The sequence below is a fragment of the Pseudonaja textilis genome, chromosome 1 (assembly GCF_049901715.1).
Source record: "Pseudonaja textilis isolate UNSWEBS1 chromosome 1, rPseTex1.2, whole genome shotgun sequence".
Lineage (NCBI taxonomy): Eukaryota > Metazoa > Chordata > Lepidosauria > Squamata > Elapidae > Pseudonaja > Pseudonaja textilis.
In genome coordinates, this window is record NC_141990.1 from 229,651,184 (window position 1) to 229,671,323 (window position 20,140).

At 40.1% G+C, this 20,140-nt stretch overlaps 1 protein-coding gene across 3 annotated transcripts in view; it reads left to right on the forward strand.

Annotated features, from left to right (window-relative positions):
• Positions 1-343: 343 nt before the first annotated feature.
• Positions 344-20,140, forward strand: part of SYT12 (synaptotagmin 12) — a 48,987-nt gene continuing 29,190 nt past the window's right edge. Inside the window, exons 1-4 of one of the 3 annotated variants that reach the window (XM_087919555.1) lie at positions 344-437; positions 15,893-15,994; positions 16,870-16,931; positions 19,319-19,512. In XM_087919555.1, the coding sequence (XP_087775681.1) occupies positions 16,898-16,931; positions 19,319-19,512 (228 nt within the window). In that variant the 5' untranslated portion in view covers positions 344-437; positions 15,893-15,994; positions 16,870-16,897. Of the gene's footprint in view, positions 948-15,892; positions 15,995-16,869; positions 16,932-19,318; positions 19,513-20,140 lie in introns of all 3 variants that reach the window. The other 2 variants (XM_087919562.1, XM_026706459.2) reach the window with 2 other exon arrangements.

The window sequence follows — 20,140 nt, forward strand, 5'->3', positions numbered from 1 at the left end:
CATTGCAGGGGAACGCGGTGGCGCTCCCGCAATTACCCAGAGGAATTATCCCGCAATTACCCAGGGGGCTTCCATTCATTCCCCGAAGCCGCCGGCCAGCGCGAGGTTAGCTAAACCGCTCGGAGCGGCAAGAAAGGCGCCAATTCGCGTTCTCCCCCGCGAACCGCCAACCTTAGACTCGCTTTCTTTGGAAAGGGGGCCTTACGGCTTCCTTCCCAGCTGGAGAAGACGGCGGGGCGGGGTAATTCAAGCTGCTGCTGCCGCTACCGCCGCCGCCGCCGCCAATCCTCCATGGGAGGAGCCCCGTTAGAAGACTTGTGCCTCTGCCTCTCGTCAGGCCGTTGCCGGAGCAAAGGCGGCAGGTCGAAGAGGGGCCGCTAAGAGCCCGAGCTGCAGCAGTTTGCGGGCCGTCAGTCCCGCACCAAACTCCAGGCGAGGTAAGTGGCGCGGCGGTTGCTCCTGCTGCTTATTGAAGGCGTTTTTGGAACTACGCTCGGGTGGGAACCGGCGGTCGAGCTGGAATAGCCAAACCCCGCCGAAAGGAGCCGTTTCTCTGGAAAAGAGCGGCTGCTTTGTAATGCGACCCGCTCGGCACGCGCGCCGCTTCGGTGCACTTTAAAGCGGCGCTTTAGTTTCGCTGCCCGGGAAGGTTTTTTTTTTTTTCTCCCTATCGGTTGCGATCAAGCGCCGCCGTGCTGAGGTCTGCTTTCTCCACCGCGGGTCCGATTCGCGGACGACCCGGCGGCTTCCGATGGGAGTGGAAAGATAAGGACGCTGCAAAATGCGCTGCTTCGGTTCCCGCGTTCCTTTGTTTTTTTTTTTTTTTTTTTTTTGCGAGGGTGAGGGGTTGAAACCGTTTACCGAGGATGCTTGGCTGCCGGACCGAACTGACCTTCCTTGAGAAGGGGGAACTGACTTAGCAGTGCCCTACCAGATGGACATTGAACGTGAGTTTAAAAAAAAAACAAGCTAGGAGAGGATTCGGGGCGGGAAGGAATCGGACCCGTACAAGGCTAGGCGCTGCAAGCAGCCAAGGACGGAGACTCGGAGAAGTGACCTTTGCAATCCCACACTGGGATAAAAGCCCGAAGAAAGGGCCATTCATGCCTCAAAGGGATAGAAGAGGAACCCTTTCAAAAGTTCTGGGTTGGTTTGGTTGGTTTGTTTTTTGCAATGCAAAGACCTCCGAATGAATATGTCGTTGCACACCTCTGAAGTCGGCAGAAGCTCCCCCATTCCCCAGTGAATTTTTCAGTGAATCTCCTTTGAGCGAACGGGGTCGGATCCGGGCCGGCAGCTTAGTCTGCCCCGCAGGATGCTTTTTAGGCTGTCCACGCGTTCAAAAACACGGAGGTGTTATTTTTTTTGTTTTTTACACCCGCTTCGCGTATTAATAGGAACGGTCGCAACGCAGATCCTTCCTAGAAGTTTTCTTCTGCCCAGAAGGACGGCCGGGGAAAAGCGCGCAAGTTTTCGTTATCTGGGTCAGGGAGGGAGGCTTGCTGGGGATTAAAGTGCGACTTCTTCCCCATCGGGTAACACCGCGCATTGGGGCATTTGGTGATAGTGTAGTCGGTTCGGAGCAGGAGCAAGGATTTGGAGTGGCTCTCCCAGCCATTGCGAGGTCTCTGTGAACCCGAGTGACGGGGAAACGCCGGGGGCGGGAGAGGGCGGGGGGGCTGCGGATTGACGCTAAAAAAGGATGAAGGGCAGAAGAGATGGCTGCCCCTGTCACTTGGCTTTTGCAGCAGCTTCGCTTCAGAGCTGCCTTGGGGATGCTTCCACATCGAGTTTCTGGATACAGATAAAGTACCTTTGCTGAGCCGGATAATGTTGGAGTAAGGACTCAGCAGGCTCAGATAAAGACTCTCGGGTTTATTTTTCCTCTAAAGGCATCCTCGGTGTTTCATTTCATTCCCTCCCTCCCTCCCTTCCTTGGCTTTTTAGAAAACAGGATTTGTAATACATGTGAATAATGAAAGAATATATTTTGCACTTATAAGTCCTGCTATTGATTGGCAAAAGCTTCAAGAGAGCTATTAGGCAGAATGTGAAGTAGACTAACAATATGCATGGGAAAATGCAAAATCCATTTGGAATTCTCAAAGTGGAACAGGATTTATTTCACTAATTTGCTTGCAGTACTCCCTCTGAAGGTGCCTTCATTAACAATACTTACTTTTCCTTTTTAGTACCTAGCCTTTCTATTAGGCAATCAGAGTAGGAAATGCTATATTTTACTCATTTTCTCTTCTCCAAAATGTAGCTCTTTGAGGCCGAAAACTCAAACTGGCTGAACATAGGTTTTGAAATATTTCTTCTACTCATATTCCAAACTCTATTCACTGGCACATATCAATTTTAGAACAAATGTATTAATATTTAGTAATATACAATATATTTAAAAACAATGAAGTAGCTTTGTGCTAAATCTTCAGAAATTCTGCCAAAACCAAATAAAATTGTATCATGACGTTAATGTTTGATTGGAATAATAATGATGTTTTCAATCATTCCCTAGTGAAACAATCTCTTTAAGACTATATAATTTTAGGCTTATTTGTCTAAGAGAAAGACAATATACAACAAAGCCAGATGTAAGGTTTAAATCCTCAAGTTGGGCTCATTTTGACTTTGTAGTTAGATCCATGTTAGATCTTTCTTGGTAGCTGCATAGCAATGTTTGCTGTTGCTTTCTTCTAGGCTGTTTTTTTATAATTTCCCCTCTTAATCTAAGGCCTTGGAATGCCCTTACAGTCCCCAAATGTTAACCAGGGCAGTTCTACTTAGCTGTGAACTAGATTAGCTGCTGCTATTTGTGAAGACAGTAGAATTCAACTTTAAGGAATATGTTCATCAAACTTAACTAGCTCTTTCTTCCAAAGCAAAATATTGTACTGTCTACCACTCTACTGACAGCATCCTTAAAAATACTGTATTCAAATTTGTATTGTACGTCCTTTTATTAAGCTAGTCTACTTGAATACATTCATATAAAGGTTTTCCCCCCAAAATAACAGATGGAAGAATTGTATCTGCCACAAGCAGGAAGTGATTATTTACAAGCACACTGTATGTATATTTCATATAACTTAACCATCGATCTATTTCAGATAGGATCATTTCCATATCTACAATTTCCATACTGTAATGGTCCCAAGCAAAGAAAAAGTAGACACATCTCATAGTCTGCAGACTTTGCATTTCTCTAGGGAACCCAACTTTGGAAATTGTGGCCTTGGAGATAGATATAATTTATTTCACCTCCCTACAAAGTTATGAGAAATTCATGACACTTTTCATAAATGACCTGGAAGTACCATTTTTTTTTTACTTCCATTGCATAGTGATCATTTTCATCAAAATTATATCAACTCTTATGATATCAGAGCCCAAAGATTCATCTTATACTCATCTTATTCCTGAATTGTTTTAATACTATGTAAACAACAAATGGCTGCAAATAGAGAAGTTACATTTGAAAAAGGTGGTTGTGTATTTTAACAGGTTTAAAAATTTTCCAGATCATTTTAATTCAAGCGGACATGCTACTGCAACACAGTCTATACATTATGTAATATGATGTTTAATCAAGATGAATTTCTGTTTATGTTATAGTAAAAATGCCATGATTGTGTCAGGTTCTCCTTTCAGCGGAGTTGGTTTCAGTATAGTGTACATGTTTAATTCTTAATTGCCATGAAATAGGCAACAGTATATGTCTTTCAAGGTAGTCTCTAGAGATCCTAGTTGTCCTTGTGGCTATTAACAAATGATGCTGCATGTAGTCTCAGTATATAACAAAAGTTGATGACTTCATTGATTCCTTTTCTTTGTACATGAAAACCTCCAGAATGAATTGCTGAAAGTAGAATGTATGCTCCTATCTGATGACCATGGTCTATGGAAGATTGTGATTTGAAATTGAAGAAGATAAATGGCAAATAATATAAATTAACAAATGAAAAGAAACAAATAGTTGGGAAGAAGAAAAGATGTGATGGATCTGAATGAAGAGTTCTGATCTGCAGTTGAGTTGATGAGTACAAGTGAAGCTGTAGATTGAATTAGGAATTAAAGTGTCAATATACATGTCGGAACATATGAATTGGTGTCACCTAGAATATTATATAAGCATACAAACATACAAATTTGAAGATTCATAATAGTTGCATATTGTGCTCCAGTGAATGATAATGGAAAACTAAGGATGAGATCATGGAAAAATTGTGCAGCATTCTGAATGAACATATATAAAGTTAGGTAGCAGGAAGGGAATGGTGGGAATGAAATGAGAGAGCACTGCAAAAGTTATTGAGTTACTTGGCACTTCAAGGATTAATGATGATTAGGGTTTTTTTGATAAGCGACTCTTAGAAAAATATTTCTTTTGAAGGCATAATTTAAGCATAAGTCTGTTAATCTGGGCATACAGAAAAACAACTAATTTTAAGATTTGATTTTTTTTTATGATGAATGATTTAGAGAACTAATGGAAAGATACAAAAATGGTAAGAGGCCTTTATTTGCCAGTGTCAAGACTAGTTCCTGGAAAAATAGTCATGAAGGGAGAGGAAAGATGACTTGACTGCAGAAAGAAAGTAAAGGCACAAGACCTCTTTGAAAAAAATATTAGAAGATAATTTATCTCCCCCAAAAATTGAAACTGAATGTAAGGAAAGAGGAAGTAGAAGTGAATAAAGTAAAAATAATTGTTATTGATTATCACAAAAGTTTGGAGCTATATTAGTGGGGTAATGAAATGAAAGATCTGGAATGAGGAAAACTGCACATATGAACATTATTGGCACAAAAACAAAGAAACTATTGTGAGAAGTAAAAGAGAAGAAATAATTATTCCCGTAAAAGAAAAATGTAAAAGGATCAACATATTTCTCTTCTATGTTTCTCTTCTATATAACCTTAAACACACAAGTGAAACATTAACACAGACAGAAGTACTGACGAAATGAAATCCATCCAGCGTAAACTTAAGCAGAAGTCTATTTGAGGATAGATGACCCAGAATAAATACTAGTTAGTGTAAACATGGCAGGATGTAGCAACTATTAAGTAAATGTTAAGTAAATGATTGTTAACTATGTTACTATGGAGTTAGACTGTGAACCCAGGCATCATCCTAAAAAGCATCTGTGAATCTTCTGATGCTCATTTTAACCAATGTGGCAGTGATGAAGGTTTTGGGGTCTTGAGTGTATAAAACTCATTTGTCTCATTGCTCTTGTGCCTCTACCCAGAAGAGGGAAAGGTGCCGACTTTTGCAAAAGTCAATAAAGCTCTAGAATTGTTCAAGATGTCTCCTGTTGATTCAAAACTGAGAATTTGTAATCTCACACTAACATGGTGCATATAGAATAGAGAGAAAGATAGTTACTGAAAATGTAGACAGAAAGACCAAGGAGCACGTAAGATTAAAAGAGGCAGAGAGAATGCAGAACAACTTAGAAATTTTTTAAATGTTTCAGAAGTGGGCAAAGACAACTAAACAAGGAGTCTCTAGAAGAGTGAATGGAATTTAAAAAAATACAAATTATTTGGAATAAAGCTGAGGTGAGGGAATGTTGAAGAGAATATTCTAGAGATGTATATGGGAATTAATGTTTAAGGGTGCTCTTTTCAATAATGAAAATGAAAGTTTGGCCTGTCAGGAAAACCACAAAACACAATGGGGACGAATTATTTAAGAAGTATCTATGGTAAAACAAGATGCAAAAGAATCTAATTTTAAGAGGTGCTGAAACAATGTGGACTGAATTGAAGAACATTGAGCATTAAGATGATCTTGGTCTCAGAGAGAAAATGAATGAGGGTCACATGGCATAACAAATATTTGAAGGAAAAATGAACTGGTTAAGAGGAAGGGAAGACCAAGAAAGTCCTTGTTGGATATAGTTGAAGAGATCCTTAAAAAGGGAAATACAAGGATTTTAAAGAATAAAAGGCAGTATTTGTGATTGTGGTTGTGATAAAAAATAGAGAAAGTGAGGTATTATATTATGCTTTTTATTTCTTCTACTTACTGATTCTTACTTCTTTTCTGTGCTTTGCATTGTTGCTTAACCCAAAGGGAATGATATGATGTTTATTTATGTACATATGTTTGTAGGACCTCACTGTTCTGGGACATTAACTGAGAATTTCATTTGGCTTTAGGCTCTTTCAGTAATATTCCATCTAAGCTTTTTCATTAACTCTAGTGCTGGGGAATTTGAGGGAAGATTTTGTAATGTCAGATCCATAAATCTGCCAATACAAGGTAACATTTTCCATGGAAGTGTATGTTCATGAGATAAAACGTTGCCATTGGGATTTAGATTTTCTCATACTGATGCATGATAGTCGTATCCTTTTAGATTTGTTGTTTTACTAAAGCAAGGAAAGCTAGGATACAAGTACAAACAGTTACAACTAAAACTGAGCGCAAAATTTCAGTTTTGCCTGTTTTATGATCTTTTTGCCACAGTTGTTAAGACTTTTTTCCATTGTTCATCCTCATTCACACAGCTAGAGTTAAAACGGGACAAATGGGAAAATATGTGTCTACATGCAGTCTTCAATCTCTCACTTTTGCCACAAGGGCAACCAAAAGGAAGCAATTGCCGCCGCCCCCCCACCCCCCAAGTAAAAAATTCTTGTCTGGAGCCAGTGGAGTGGACAAATGGCAGTCACCACCAACACACTGAATCTATCACCTGAATTATCTCTCCTCTCTCGCTCCTATTCCCCTCTTTTCTCTTCACCTGGCAATTCAGTTCAGTTTCTGTTTCCCATCCTATGCTGTCCCCACCATTCTGTGCTTCTCTTCTTTCTTTCCTCTCGGCTTCCCTCCTGAATATCCATTTGCTCTCCCTGGCAACTTGTTTGTCAGCTTGTTTTTTAAAATATTACTTAAAGGCTGAAGAATTCTCTGCTTAGATTGAGTCCTGATATATTCCTATTTTAATTAGTGATCTGATTACAGTTCCCCCCCCCCCTCCCTTTGAGTGGGTGGATACCTTTGCAAATATTTGGGTCCCCTGTGCATTTTGCTGCATTCCTTTTGTGAGCAGGGCAAGGTTGCTTTGGTTTCACAAGCATAAAATTGGGAAATAGGGGAAATAAAAATAACAAGATATGTCAGGATGTTGTGGAATGAGAAAGGCTAATAGTTTCTAGTAGTGTAACCTATATTATAAATTATGCGCTATAGCTAGGAATTCTCAAAATTGAAATCCCAACACACCTAGAAGGCATCAGATTGCATAAGGCTAAACTAGAGGGAATATAATAGTTTTGCATTTAATGCATGAATGCCCTTTCTGAGTATAATTTTCTCCCTTGTCTATGGATCGTCCTCACAAGAACACCATTGTTGCTATAATCTGACTGATTGTGGGTAAGAGCCTACATGCAGGCTTATTCTATGGTAATAAGATTAATGAAATATCAATGTTTTCCCACTTAGATAAATTCAGAGTGCCATCTGACAATCCTTTTTAAAGTGACCCAAAACCTAATGGGCAGAGACAGGCAACAGGACTATCCGAGGGCCATTATGAAGCACTTTTTAGTTGTCTGAAATATACAGTTGCTTAGATTCTCTCAGCTTGATGCTATTTGGGCAAATCCAGAGGAGATATTAATTGTGCTTTCTATTTTGAGATAAACTAAGTGCACCTTTGATTCTGGAAGTCTTTGTTCTTTATGTATATTTTTTTCCTTGTCTCCCATTTCAAAATGTTATTATTGCCTTCCAGCAAATGGTGTGCACTTTCCCCAGCTTCATGTAGTCCTTCCTGTCAACACTCTCTTGGCTACAGCAGCTCATAAAGGAAACTAATGAGAATCTGTCTACAATCACTTTTGTCTTCATTAGATTTTCATCACCCACCACTGGCTTCGCAGTGTTTTAACGAAACTACTAGTGACAAATTGTCAGTACACTATTAAATAAGGTTGCTCCAGGATATGAAAACAGAACTTCAACAACAATCTATAGTTTCTGCTGAAAAGCCAGCTAGGATATTTACATGAAGTCATAGAACAGTAACACAGAAGCATTTTTAAAGGGAAAATAACACCTTGCATGAGGATACGAAACTACCTTATAATGGTTCCAATCATTTTTTTTTCATGTAGCTTTAGAATGCCTCATCTGACTGGCAGCTCTCCAGAGTCTAAAACCAAGAGCTACAAATGAAAGAACATAGAACATAAAGTAATAGGGTTGGAAGCAACCTTTGTGGGGGGGAGGGGAGGTCCCTTAATGATCATTAAGAAATCTCAATGATCTTTTGCCTTGAGATACCAGTGATTGAAATGGTGGCCTTCTGCATGCCAAAGCACCACTTCAGCCAGTAAGTGAAGAAAAATCACAACGTAGAACAATCTTAATGAATTAAGTGTAGATGTGTATATAAAGCAGTTATTTTAAAGTAGAAGAATTCTGCTGGCGTTTTCCCATTAGAGATCGGTTTCTTCAGACTTTGGAGCATGAGAGAAACAACATTTACACAGCATATATAGAAGGATGTTGTGGAAGTTCTTTAAGCATAATTGATGTGAAAGAAGTTAACTAGCCATCTACGGTAGCTCCTAAAATACTTAGTGCCATCAAGACTTATTGACCTGAATCTCAAAGCTGAATGTTGCCATATAGGAATCCAGGAAATCAGCCGTGTATGAATTATAGGAGCAACACTGACCTTTCTATGTTTTCTGATGGGAATGCCCAATATATTCAGTTGGTGGGGAATATTTAGAACGTTAAAAATATGTTATCAACACACACTTGTGAAATGTTCCTATCCTGAGAATTTTTCCAAATAAGAAATTCATCGTGTTTACTATGTAAGAATATTACTGGGGTTCTAGAACAGGGGTGGGCAAACTTTTTGGCTTGGGGGCCTCATTGACTTTTAAAATTTGACAGACGGGCTGGGTCAGCACAAGATACGATACATATAAAAAACTGCAGAATCTCCGCAAAATCAAGTCACTGCGCCTAATTCGCCACCTGGTGTCAAAATGCCTGTCATTACAAGTCAAAATCAAATGAATGCAATCATTCAATCATTCACATCAAACCTTAATTCTGTACCAATCTTCGGCAGGCCGGATTAAAAAGACCAATGGGCCGGATGTGGCCCGCGGGCCGTAGTTTGCCCACCCCTGTTCTAGAAGAATCCACTAGGTTGGATTGGAAATATAGGCGCTCCTAAAATATATTTTACAGCATATTTTAGGAGCACCTATATTTCCAATCCAACCTAGTGGATTCTTCTAGAACCTTCCATATATAATATTTTAAAAATTAATTTATGCAGCCTTGTGCAGGAGTTAATTCCTGGATTGAGAAAATTTCAGATCAGTTGACAGTGGAATAACCCTTTATATCATTATGTTTGTTTATTTAAAATGCTTCTAGGTGGTGAGATTTTAGATGAACCTCACAGAATCAATTACATAAAAATATTCAGGCAATAACATTTACTAAATCATAGAATTAAATAAAACAGATTTCTTTTTATCCCCAAACCACATTTCTTCTTCAAAAAAATGAAACATGATCTCTCTGCAGCTTTTGTTAACACCCCCCAAAGCCAAATCTATATGGCCCAGTGAATAGGAACTTTCATTTGGACTTAGGAAACTTGTAGATATTTAAAATAGCCAGGACTGGAGATCTCCTGTCTTTAGCCTGCAACGGGGTTGCACTTGCCCCTTTGGAAGAGGTGCACAATTTGGGGATCCTAAAGGAAACTGGACATTTTTTTTGTTTTGTGCCTTGAAAAACCATAGACACAATTTGGGAATCTTCTTGGACTCACAGATCTTGTTCTAGGAGCAAGCAGCAACTGTAGCCAGGTAGGCTTTCATACAGATCCGTGTATGGTGATGCATCAATTGTGCCCTTGCTTGGGCAAGGAAGCCTTTAAATCCTTGGTCTCCTTGCATTTAGATTATTACAATTCTACATGGGACTACCTGGAAGCTGAAGCTCGCCTACAGTGCAGTGACATGAGTGGCTATAGGGGTGTCATGATATGGTGATGTAATACTTCTGTTTCATAAGCTAAAACGGTTAACAGTAGGCTCCTGATACTGGAAATAAAGCCCTTCATGACATATGGCTTAGTTATATGATGACATCTATCTTCCATGATTTCCACCCATTGTGTATAATCAGGCACCTGGTATGTTCTAGTTCAGCAGTATCAAACTTAAGGCCCGGGGCCCAGATCCAGCCCACAGGGTGCTTAGATCTGGCCAGCAGGACCACAACAAAACTGCCTCTGCCAGTGAAAACAGCTTGGGAGGGCCACCGTTTTCTCTGGCAGAGGGTTGCAGGAGGCCATCACAGTAGAGGAGCTCAGGGGCCCGTTTTTGCTGGCAAAGCACTTGGGCCCCCACAGGTGCCCTCAACACAAGTGTAAAGATTCCAGCAGTTATTCCAATTAAATCATGAGCCTCAAGGCACACTCCCAAAACTTTTCTTTTATTAGAAGTTAACATGCCAGCATTTGCCTGGACGTAGACCACTCTGAGACATGTAATTCAGTGTCACCCTTGATCCTGTTTTTCCCCCCACCCCTCTGGGCATATCATCCAATGAAACACATCCATAGTCAAGAGTCATCAATCATGCTCTCCAATTAGATTTTTGCTTGGCAGAAGCTTCAGTCATCTAATCAGTCTCTGAAGAAAATATGAATGGAAACTCCCCCTCTTTCTGTTGACAACTATAAAATGTGTATACAATATGTTTAACCAGTTGACATTCGGCTGCCCTCACTTCTTGAAGGTGACCTGTACAACACACACAAAAACAAATTGATTGCAGTTATGGAAGCTTATGCTCATGAACCCCGCCCCTCAGGTCTTGTTGGATTTTCTGCATGGAACCTTGCTACAAAGCGATCAGCTTGAACGTTCCTACTCTTTACCCATAATGCCTCTGATAAGTGGTAGCCCTTCCACTTGATTAAATACTGGAGTTGTCTCCTATGCCACCTTGAATCTGACCTCGAGCAGTTGTAGGAAGTCATCTATATCATGTAATTGGGGGGGGGGTCTCTTGTGGAGGGTTGCTAGCCATCCTCTTGCTTCTCCCTCTAGCCCCTCAGAAATGGCATTCACCATGGCTCTAGGGGAGGGGTAGAGGTGTCCATAGTGTTCCAGGTAGATCTCAGCTGAGTCAAGGAATAAAGCTAGCTGGTCTTGGTCGCCATCAAATTTCCCCCTGAACCAGGGCAGTTTGCTGGGCTCTGCTACTTCTTCCCCCTGTTGCCCTCTGTAAGCCTGCACTTGAGGTGGCTGACCTTCCTCCCCAGCTCTAGTTATCACAGGAGGAAGGGACTGCTTGCTGCAGGGTGGGGAGGGAGGCACTGGCTGCCATGGTGGGCTCTTTTTTCTTCTGGTGTGTAGGGAGGGAGGGCTGTGGCCTTGCCTGTTTCTTCTCACTTCAAAGGGCCCTGTAAAAATTCCTCTCTGTTTTGGGTGGCAGGACAGGCCGTCATCTCGAATGGTGGCCTATTCAGATCTCTCCTTCAGCTGCTGTATGGATCTCCCCAGGGATTCCATCAGGTACTTATCTGTTTTTCTCCCTTCCAATGGAGCAGGTTTCTCCTATTTGGAGTTGAAGAGGAGGCTGTCCTCCTTCTGTAATTATGCTATCAGTTTCTGTTTGTTTCTGGCTGGAGGCCAAGCTTTCTCCTTATAGCCTCTGCCATGGCTGCCTGTGTTTCTCTCCACACACTCCAGATGTCCAGGAGCGATGGAAGAGGCTGGGACACAGGCACCCTGGTGATTAATTACCCAGTCATCTATCTGTCAGGATTCCAGCAGTTACTCCAATTAAATCATGAGCCTCAAGCCACGCTCCCAAAACTTTTCTTTTATTAGAAGTTAACATGCCTGGGTGTAGACGACCCTCAGACATGTAATTCACTGTCACCCTTGATCCTGTTTTCCCCCTCACCCCTCTGGGTGTATCATCCAACAAAAAATGTCCATAGCCAAGAGTCATCAATCATGCTCTCCAATTAGATTTTTGCGTGGCAGAAGCTTCTGTCATCTAATCAGTCTCTGAAGAAAATATGAATGGAATGTACTTTCGATTCCACACTGCTGCCTGCTCTTTGAAACTCCCCCCCCCTTTCTGTTGACAACTATAAAATGTGTATACAATATGTTTTCTGAGTTGACAAGTGATATTGAGCTGGCCACACCCACCTTGACCACACCCACCCCATCTTCCTGAGGTCAAACAGAACCCTGATGCAGCCCTCAATGAAATCAAGTTTGGCGCCTCTGCCTAGTTCCTATCTGTTAAATAATGTCATCTAAGAAGCATACTTAAAAATAGCTTTCAGAATCTAGTTCAGGGGTGTCAAATCCAATCACATTGCAGGCCATATCGCAATGTATCATGATGTATCAGGATTTCTTTTTTGGCTTTGTGGAGCCGGGGAGGGCGTGGCCAGCCTGGATCCAGGCATCGGGCCTGCGGGCCACCAGTTTGATAGACTTGATCTAGTTCTTTCTCTAGGCTCTGGGCTATAGCAGGTATAGGCCTCTTATGTGCAGGTAATCCTCAGTTCATGAATATAATCCAGCCTGCCCATTATGGTTGGAAATGATGTTGGCTGTTAAGCGAAGCATCTATATTATTGTCTCACTTACAACCCTTCCCAGCCCTGCTGTCACTAATATGGTAAATAAAGAAATGTGGAGGTCATTAAGCAGAGCATGGGGTGCCCTGAGGCCCTGGGAAAGCCCTGGGAAGTGCAGGCCCAACCCCCAGGCTGACGCTCTGTTTCCAGCCCATTGTTCTTTCGTTTGTGTTTTTTTAATCTATATTATATACTTACCAGAGTGACAGTGGAGTTGGTCAGCTTTATACATTTAATAAATTAATAAATAAACCACCATTTCAATACATGACACACACACACACATATATATAAAGTTTTCGCGGGTACTTACATGTATGGTATTCAGCTTTGTTCGGGTATTTTCCCACGTCATTATAGTTGTGCTTTTAAAGTTGTAGCAACGTTTCAGCAGAATCTCATCTGCCATCATCAGGCTTCCGTATTGTGTTCGTCTGTGAGTCAGACTTCCACAGCCGTTTCAGTTTTAAATATGGGGCTAGCCTACTGCTGTGCCAGAATGGTTTTTTCTTCATCCTGATTGGTTGGGAGTCTTGGTCTGTGTTTATTGGTCTTGGAATTTGCTATGTTCTGCTTGATTGGTGTTTCTAATATCTTCTGTTTGTTTTGTGGCTTTTTTTGTCTTGAATGGCTGGCAACATTGTGTTCCTGTATTGGAGGCTTTTAGTGCAGCTTGGCTCCGAGTAAATGGATGGCTATCGTTTATTAGGAAGCTAGGTTTCATCTGGGTGCCTGGTCGGGGTGTGTTTGAGCTGGAGGTATTAGGGGGGATCTGTTTGTGCCCAAGTGTTTGCCTGGCTTGTGTGGAGATTTTTTTGTTTGTGAGTGCAGGCTTCCAAATAATTGACAGTCTGGTGGAATCATCTCTTCTATTCATGCTTTCAGGTCTTTTTTCAATCTCTATGGCTTCTCTGATAATTTTGTGGCTGGGGTTTTCTATAGTGGCTAGGGTTTTGGTGCCATTAAAGTTGATGCTATGACCTGTGGCTTTCATGTCTTTCATGTGTTGGACTAGTGAGGAAATGTGTTCCAGCTTTTTTACTGCATTTTTGTGTTCATCCAGGCGGGTACTTATTCTTCTATTGGTCTGTCCAATGTATGTGGCAGGGCATGATGCACAGGGGACTTCATATATGCCTTGGTTTTCCAAGTCAATTTTATCTTTGGGGTTTCTTAGGATGGCTGCTATTTTTCTGTCTGTTTTGAAGGCAGTCTTGATGTGATGCCTGTGTAGTATCTTACTGATTTTATCTGTAGTACCTCTTATGTAGGGCAGATGAACAGACCTATGGAACAGCTGTCCTGCCCTACATAAGAGGTACTACAGACAAAATCGGTAAGATACTACACAGGCATCACATCAAGACTGCCTTCAAAACAGACAGAAAAATAGCAGCCATCCTAAGAAACCCCAAAGATAAAATCAAAATTATGCAAGAACATACCACTAAGTCTCCTATCACTTTTAATATTGTAATCCTTATGGTTAACACAAAATAGACCATTATGTAAAAATACTTTTTTTGTTGTGTAAACTGACACATAAATGTATACTTAAAGTATCCTTTATTTGAATTTTCTTTTTGGAACAGGGGAATGGGCACATTGGTGACTTGAGTCTAACCTTTAAACAGTGACCATAATTTCAATTCCAAAGTAAAAGAGCAAGACAGATGACGTGGGTTAGAAGTGCTGACTATAAAGATGGTAGACCCAAACCAAAACATTATAAAACCAGAATTGACCTACTTCTTGAGAGAGACAAACCATATTGAGCCCGCTAATCAAGATTAATCTGAATGTCTTCTTGCCATATGCTTTGATATTCAAGCAGCTGAGAATTGACAGGAGGCTCAAAGGCTATGCTTGGCTCCCATCAGAAAGGGATAGGCTCAGTTGAATGCCAGGATTTGCTGGAGCAAGTTGTTATGTAGAGCTGTCCAAGGTCCTGAAAATTCACTTGATTGATTGGCTGATCATACTTGGCCTACTGTCTTTCATGAGAGTTTTCCTATATATGGAATCTCACATTCAGGATAGTATCATGATATTTATCCACTGCTGTGAAGTTTCTGCTGTTCCGTGATAAACATGTGTGAAGCAGCCTGGGAAACTTTCCAAGATAGATACAATTAAAGTCTGGTTTGCCAGAAGATCTGAGTGAGGGGAAGAAAAAGACACAGAGAAAAAGAAAGGATACATATTTGTGTGTGTGTGTGTGTGTGTGTGTACTATACACAGACATACAATAATACATACACACAAAAATCACAGCATATTGAGAATCAGAAATTTTTGGACACTCTTTTCCCAAGGTATATCAATTGACCATTTAACCCTTTGATTAAAAAAAATCTTCATGGAAATTATTGGTGTTAAACACTGGGAACTGTTCAAAAGATTATCAGCTAAACAAGATGATCTCAGGCAAATCTTTATACAATAGTTCATTAGCTGAACATGAAATTGAATAATGTAGTGATTCCTTACCAGTACATAAAGAACGTTCAGGAATATAAAATAAAACAGACCTTCCTCATTGGCAGGTTACTTCTTTGACTAATCCCAGATACCCTATTTGAAAATCAAATCTTTATGAAATATTGCCACAAAACATCATGTACCAATGACTCATGGAAAGCCAAAGACACTTTAGAATCTTACCACACATAAATCCCCAGAACAGAAATTGAGATTTTAAATTTATTTTGTCTATCAGCATTTCCAGACACTACTGCTGCATGAGAAGCTTTAGAAAACAGATTCCAAGATTTAATTAATAGGATTGCCACATTTGCCAGTATAAAATGTTCCATATTAGTTAAGGGAAGCATCTTGGAAGAGCATTAAAAATTAGAAACTTAAAATAATACACCCATTTTTTTACTCTTCCTCAAAAAAATCTTTTATTTGTAAGCTTGTTTTTTTAAAAAGAGCTAGAACTCTCCCAAAGGGAATCGTCCTACAGATTTTAACTATGACATTGAATCTTTCCTCATTCCCCAATGGCTTTCACTGTTTGATTACAAGCAGCTTGAAGTGTTTAACATAAGGCTGACTGTGTGAAATGAAATCTCTGTAGTTTGAATTCTCAGCAGCAACTGATCTATAATAGTCTTGTCTACAGCATAATTTTAAAATGCTCTCAAGATGCAGATTAATGAACCTAGCTATTAACCAATAAGGTTCCATGTACACTTCTTTTTTTTCTGACACAGATTTATAATCCCTGCATGGTTGTCAAAAATCCATTTTCTTCCAGCTCATGTTTGGGAAAGCTGCAATCTTTGGATTGTTGGCCCTCATACATCTATTAAAGGGTCAGTAAGTTATCTGGAAACAAGGTAGCAGCCATTTTGAATATCTCAGGTTTCTATAAACATAGTGGATTGTTTTGACTAAAGCTTCAATGCTATACCTGTTTATTTGATGAAAGGCCCCCTGTATTACTTACAGATTGAAAGCTAATAATAATTTGCTTTGTTTAGAATCCTAGAACTGGAGAAGTGAGGCACTTTTTGGCTTTATGGTAGCTTAACCATAATAGGGATCTGTAGTGGTACTAATAGTGAAACAAGCCTCACAACCAAAGTGTTGTTTCACATAAGGAGTCTATAGTAATGAAGATAAGCTTCTATGTACAGGTGCTATATAATTGTGTTAATAGCATAACAGGATGAAGAACTAGTACAGTATAAATATCACTGTTCACTTTCATATCTTCCCATTGCCTTAATGGGATAATGCATAAATTAAAGGTAGGAGCAAAGGCCTCTCTTGGCCCTGCTGTAGCCAAGGTAGCATTAGAGCAGGGGTCTTCAAACTTGACAGCTTTAAGACTTGTGGACTTCAACTCCCAGAATTCCTCCTCCAGTCATGTTAGCTCAGGAATTCTGGAAATTGAAGTCCACAAGTCTTAAACTTGCCAAGTTTGAAGACCCTTGCATTAGAGGATTATGTTTCTCAGGAAGAAAAAGGAATTCAAATTTACAAAGGGATGCTTTCACATAGTGTGATAAATTGTGGTAGAATGACATTTACTAACTGGAAGAAATATGGGGCCAACCAGAAAAAAGATTAGCGCCTTATGTGACCCTACATATAGGGCAAGCCTTCTGTGCTTTTAGACAGTCCTGTATGGTGACAGTACCATAATAACCTCTTTGTCTGTGCTTCTCTTTGTGTGTTCTTGCAGGTAACTGGTGTAATTTGAAGTAGTCACTATGGATCGTGACGTTGCTGACCAGCATCTCAGTGGTGAGTATTAATGAATATGAATGTATGAATTCTTAACAAATTGGCCATAAAGCACCCTTTCTGAGGTATTCGTAACCTGAAATGGTCATTGACTAAGTGGGCCTATTAGATTATCCATTTTTGAAAGAAATCATAAACTTGTCATTCTTCCAGAACCTTTGAAATGATTTTTAGACATTTATTTCTTGACTTCACCTCCTCTTTTCCTCACCTATATGCCCAAAAGTGTACTGTTAGATTGCAGTCATAAGAACTTCCAGGTCTCATATTCAGGAAGGTTTGGGGAAATAGAAAAAAAAATCAAAAATAAAGATTTAGATCAGGGGTGGGCACCTATGGCCCCTTTACAACTGTGTTCTTCATCTTCTACAATTCCTCAGCCAGACATGCTGGCTCAGAAATTCTGGGATTTAAAGTCCACAGGTCATAAAGGGCTGTTTTTACACCCCCGATTTAGATATGCAGAGAAGTTATATGTTGTTATGGTTGTGCTACTAGGCTTTGGCATAGCACGGATTGTGAGTTTACTTGTTCACAGATTTCATAATTAAAGGAAGCAATATGAAGCCTAAAGCATGAAGTTGGAGTCTTGGTCATACATTCTTTGCTGAAAAGAAAAATATTATTAATGTGTAGTCCAGACAAATAGGGAAACAGAACAGAAAAAAAGATTCAAAATCTTGTAGAAAAGAAACTAATCACTATGAGGAGACATTGGTCAATTTAAAAAAAATGATACTCAGTCTGAAAAGGATTTGCAAAGATTGAAACAGCAAATATATTTTAGAATTTGTTACAGTGGTTCTTAATAGAGTTTAAGCTAGTTACACTTTTGCTGAATACAGTATATGCAATGTTGTCTTTCAGTTTTTAAAATAAAAAGGTATTTGTGCTTTGCCATATATTCCAGCTACTTTATAACATTTTTCAAGAAAAAAAAATCTCCCTGCAGTTTTGGCGTATCAATTTCCTCCTTTTTCAATAGAACAGAACAGAACAGAACAGAACAGAACAGAATAGAATAGAATAGAATACCTTTATTGTTATTGCATTCCATGAATACAATGAAATTTGAAAGCTACTCCAGCACAGTGCCCCAAACACCACATCACAATCACACTACAGAGTATTTAAAAGTTAAAATAATTATTATAGTAATAATAGGACTAAATCACAAATGCACTGTTTGATTCAAGACAATTACTGCCTTGGAAAAGAAACTTTCTCAATAATATTAGTCCTCATTTTAAGACACCTATAATGCCTCCCTGATGGTAACAGTTTGAAATATGAGTGTCCAAGATAGGAACAGTCTGTGGAGATTTTTAGTGTTCTAGAGAGGAGTCTGGTCTTTGCAATCTCTTCCAAAGAAGAAAGAGAGCAACCGATGAATTTTTCTGCTGTGTTTATAGCTCTCTGGAGCATCTTCTTATCCACTGAGAGCATCCAGCATACCACACAGTTACACAGTATGCCAAAATGCTCTCGATGGTAGAACGGTAAAAAGTAACCAGCAACTTCTCACCCAGACCACTCTTTTTCAGCAACCTCAGAAAGTGCAGGTGCTGTTGGGCCTTCTTTGCAGTGGCCATAGTGTGGACCAACCAAGTAAGGTTGTTGGAAATATGAGTTCCTAGAAATTTAAAATTATGAACTCTTTCCACACAGTCTCCATTGATATATAGTGGGAGAGGCTCTGCTTTGCATCTTCTGAAGTCTATAATCAATTCTTTGGTCTTTTTGATGTTCAGGGTGAGGTTATGACTCTTGCACCACAAGACCAGTCTGAGAACCTCTGACCTATACGCCGTCTCGTCTTCTCCTGATATGAGTCCCACCAACATGGTGTCATCTGAAAATTTTATTATAGAGTTAGTGGGACAAGAAGGAGTGCAGTCGTAGGTGTAGAGTGAATACAAAACGGGGCTCAGCACACAGCCCTGTGGAGACCCAGTGCTGAGAGCAAGAGTGGAGGAAAAAATAGCTGCCAATCCTTACAGTTTGGGGTCTGTTAGTAAGAAAGTCCTTTATCCAACAGCAGATGTGAGGCCCATTTCCAGAAACTTCTTAATCAGTATATCTGGAATGATGGTATTAAAAGCCGAGCTGGAATCAATGAAAAGCATCCTTGCATAGCTCCCACTATGCTCCAGATGGACCAGTGCAATGTGGAGAGCCATGGCAATAGCATCCTCTGTGGATCTGTTATTCCAATAAGCAAACTGGCATGGGTCAAGGGTCGACGGGAGGCAATCCTGTATATATTTTAAGACCAACAGCATTAATCATATAAAAGGCATATTTGTACTATTGACATAAAATATTTCTGCAATATGGAAAGGCTTTGGTGGCTGCTTTCTTCTAATAAGAAGTTTGTTTTCTTCCAGTCATAAGAAACCCATCTGAGTGGGAAATAGGTGTCTATATTACTGGTGCTCTTGCTCTCCTGGGAATAGCTGGAGTAAACCTATGGAAGTTATGGAAATCGGGTGGCTATCCTGCACCTTCTCCATTTCCAAACTATGACTACAGATACCTAGAACAAAAGTATGGGTCCACATATGCTCAAATCAAACAAAAGGTAAGGAGCAATTAATTGTGACAGCAGTATTAAGAAGCCCATCTGTTGTCACATCCATCCATCCATCCCCTTTGCATGTCATCAAGCATCATTTAATGAACATCCAACTCTTAATTTTTTCTTGAATATTGCAAGTTAAGGTGGTGGTGATTATGATAGCGAAACTGAAAAGACAGGGGTAGGTTTAAGAAAAGAATCTTGAGCAATTATTTCAGCTAGGCATAAAATACAGCAATAGCACTTAGATTTATATACTGCAGTGCTTTAAAGCACACTCTGATTAGTTTACAACATCAGCATATTGCCCCAATAGTCTGGGTCCTCATTTTACTGACCTCAGAAGGATGGAAGACTGAGTCAATCTTGAGCTGGTCAGGATCAAACTCCTGGCAAAGGGCAGAGTCAGTCTGCAATGCTGCATTCTAACCACTGCACCACCACGGCTATGGTGGTGGAAGGGCACAAAGTCTAGCATTGGTGGCAAAGGCTGAAACCATCTGCCATTTGGCACTTCCTTATCTCTCATGTGGTTCCTGACTTAATTTGTTTTTCTCCCTTCTCTCTCCCCCCTCCTTTTTGATATTGTAGCTATTACATTATGAATCCCAGGTTTTTGCCTGTGAACTGC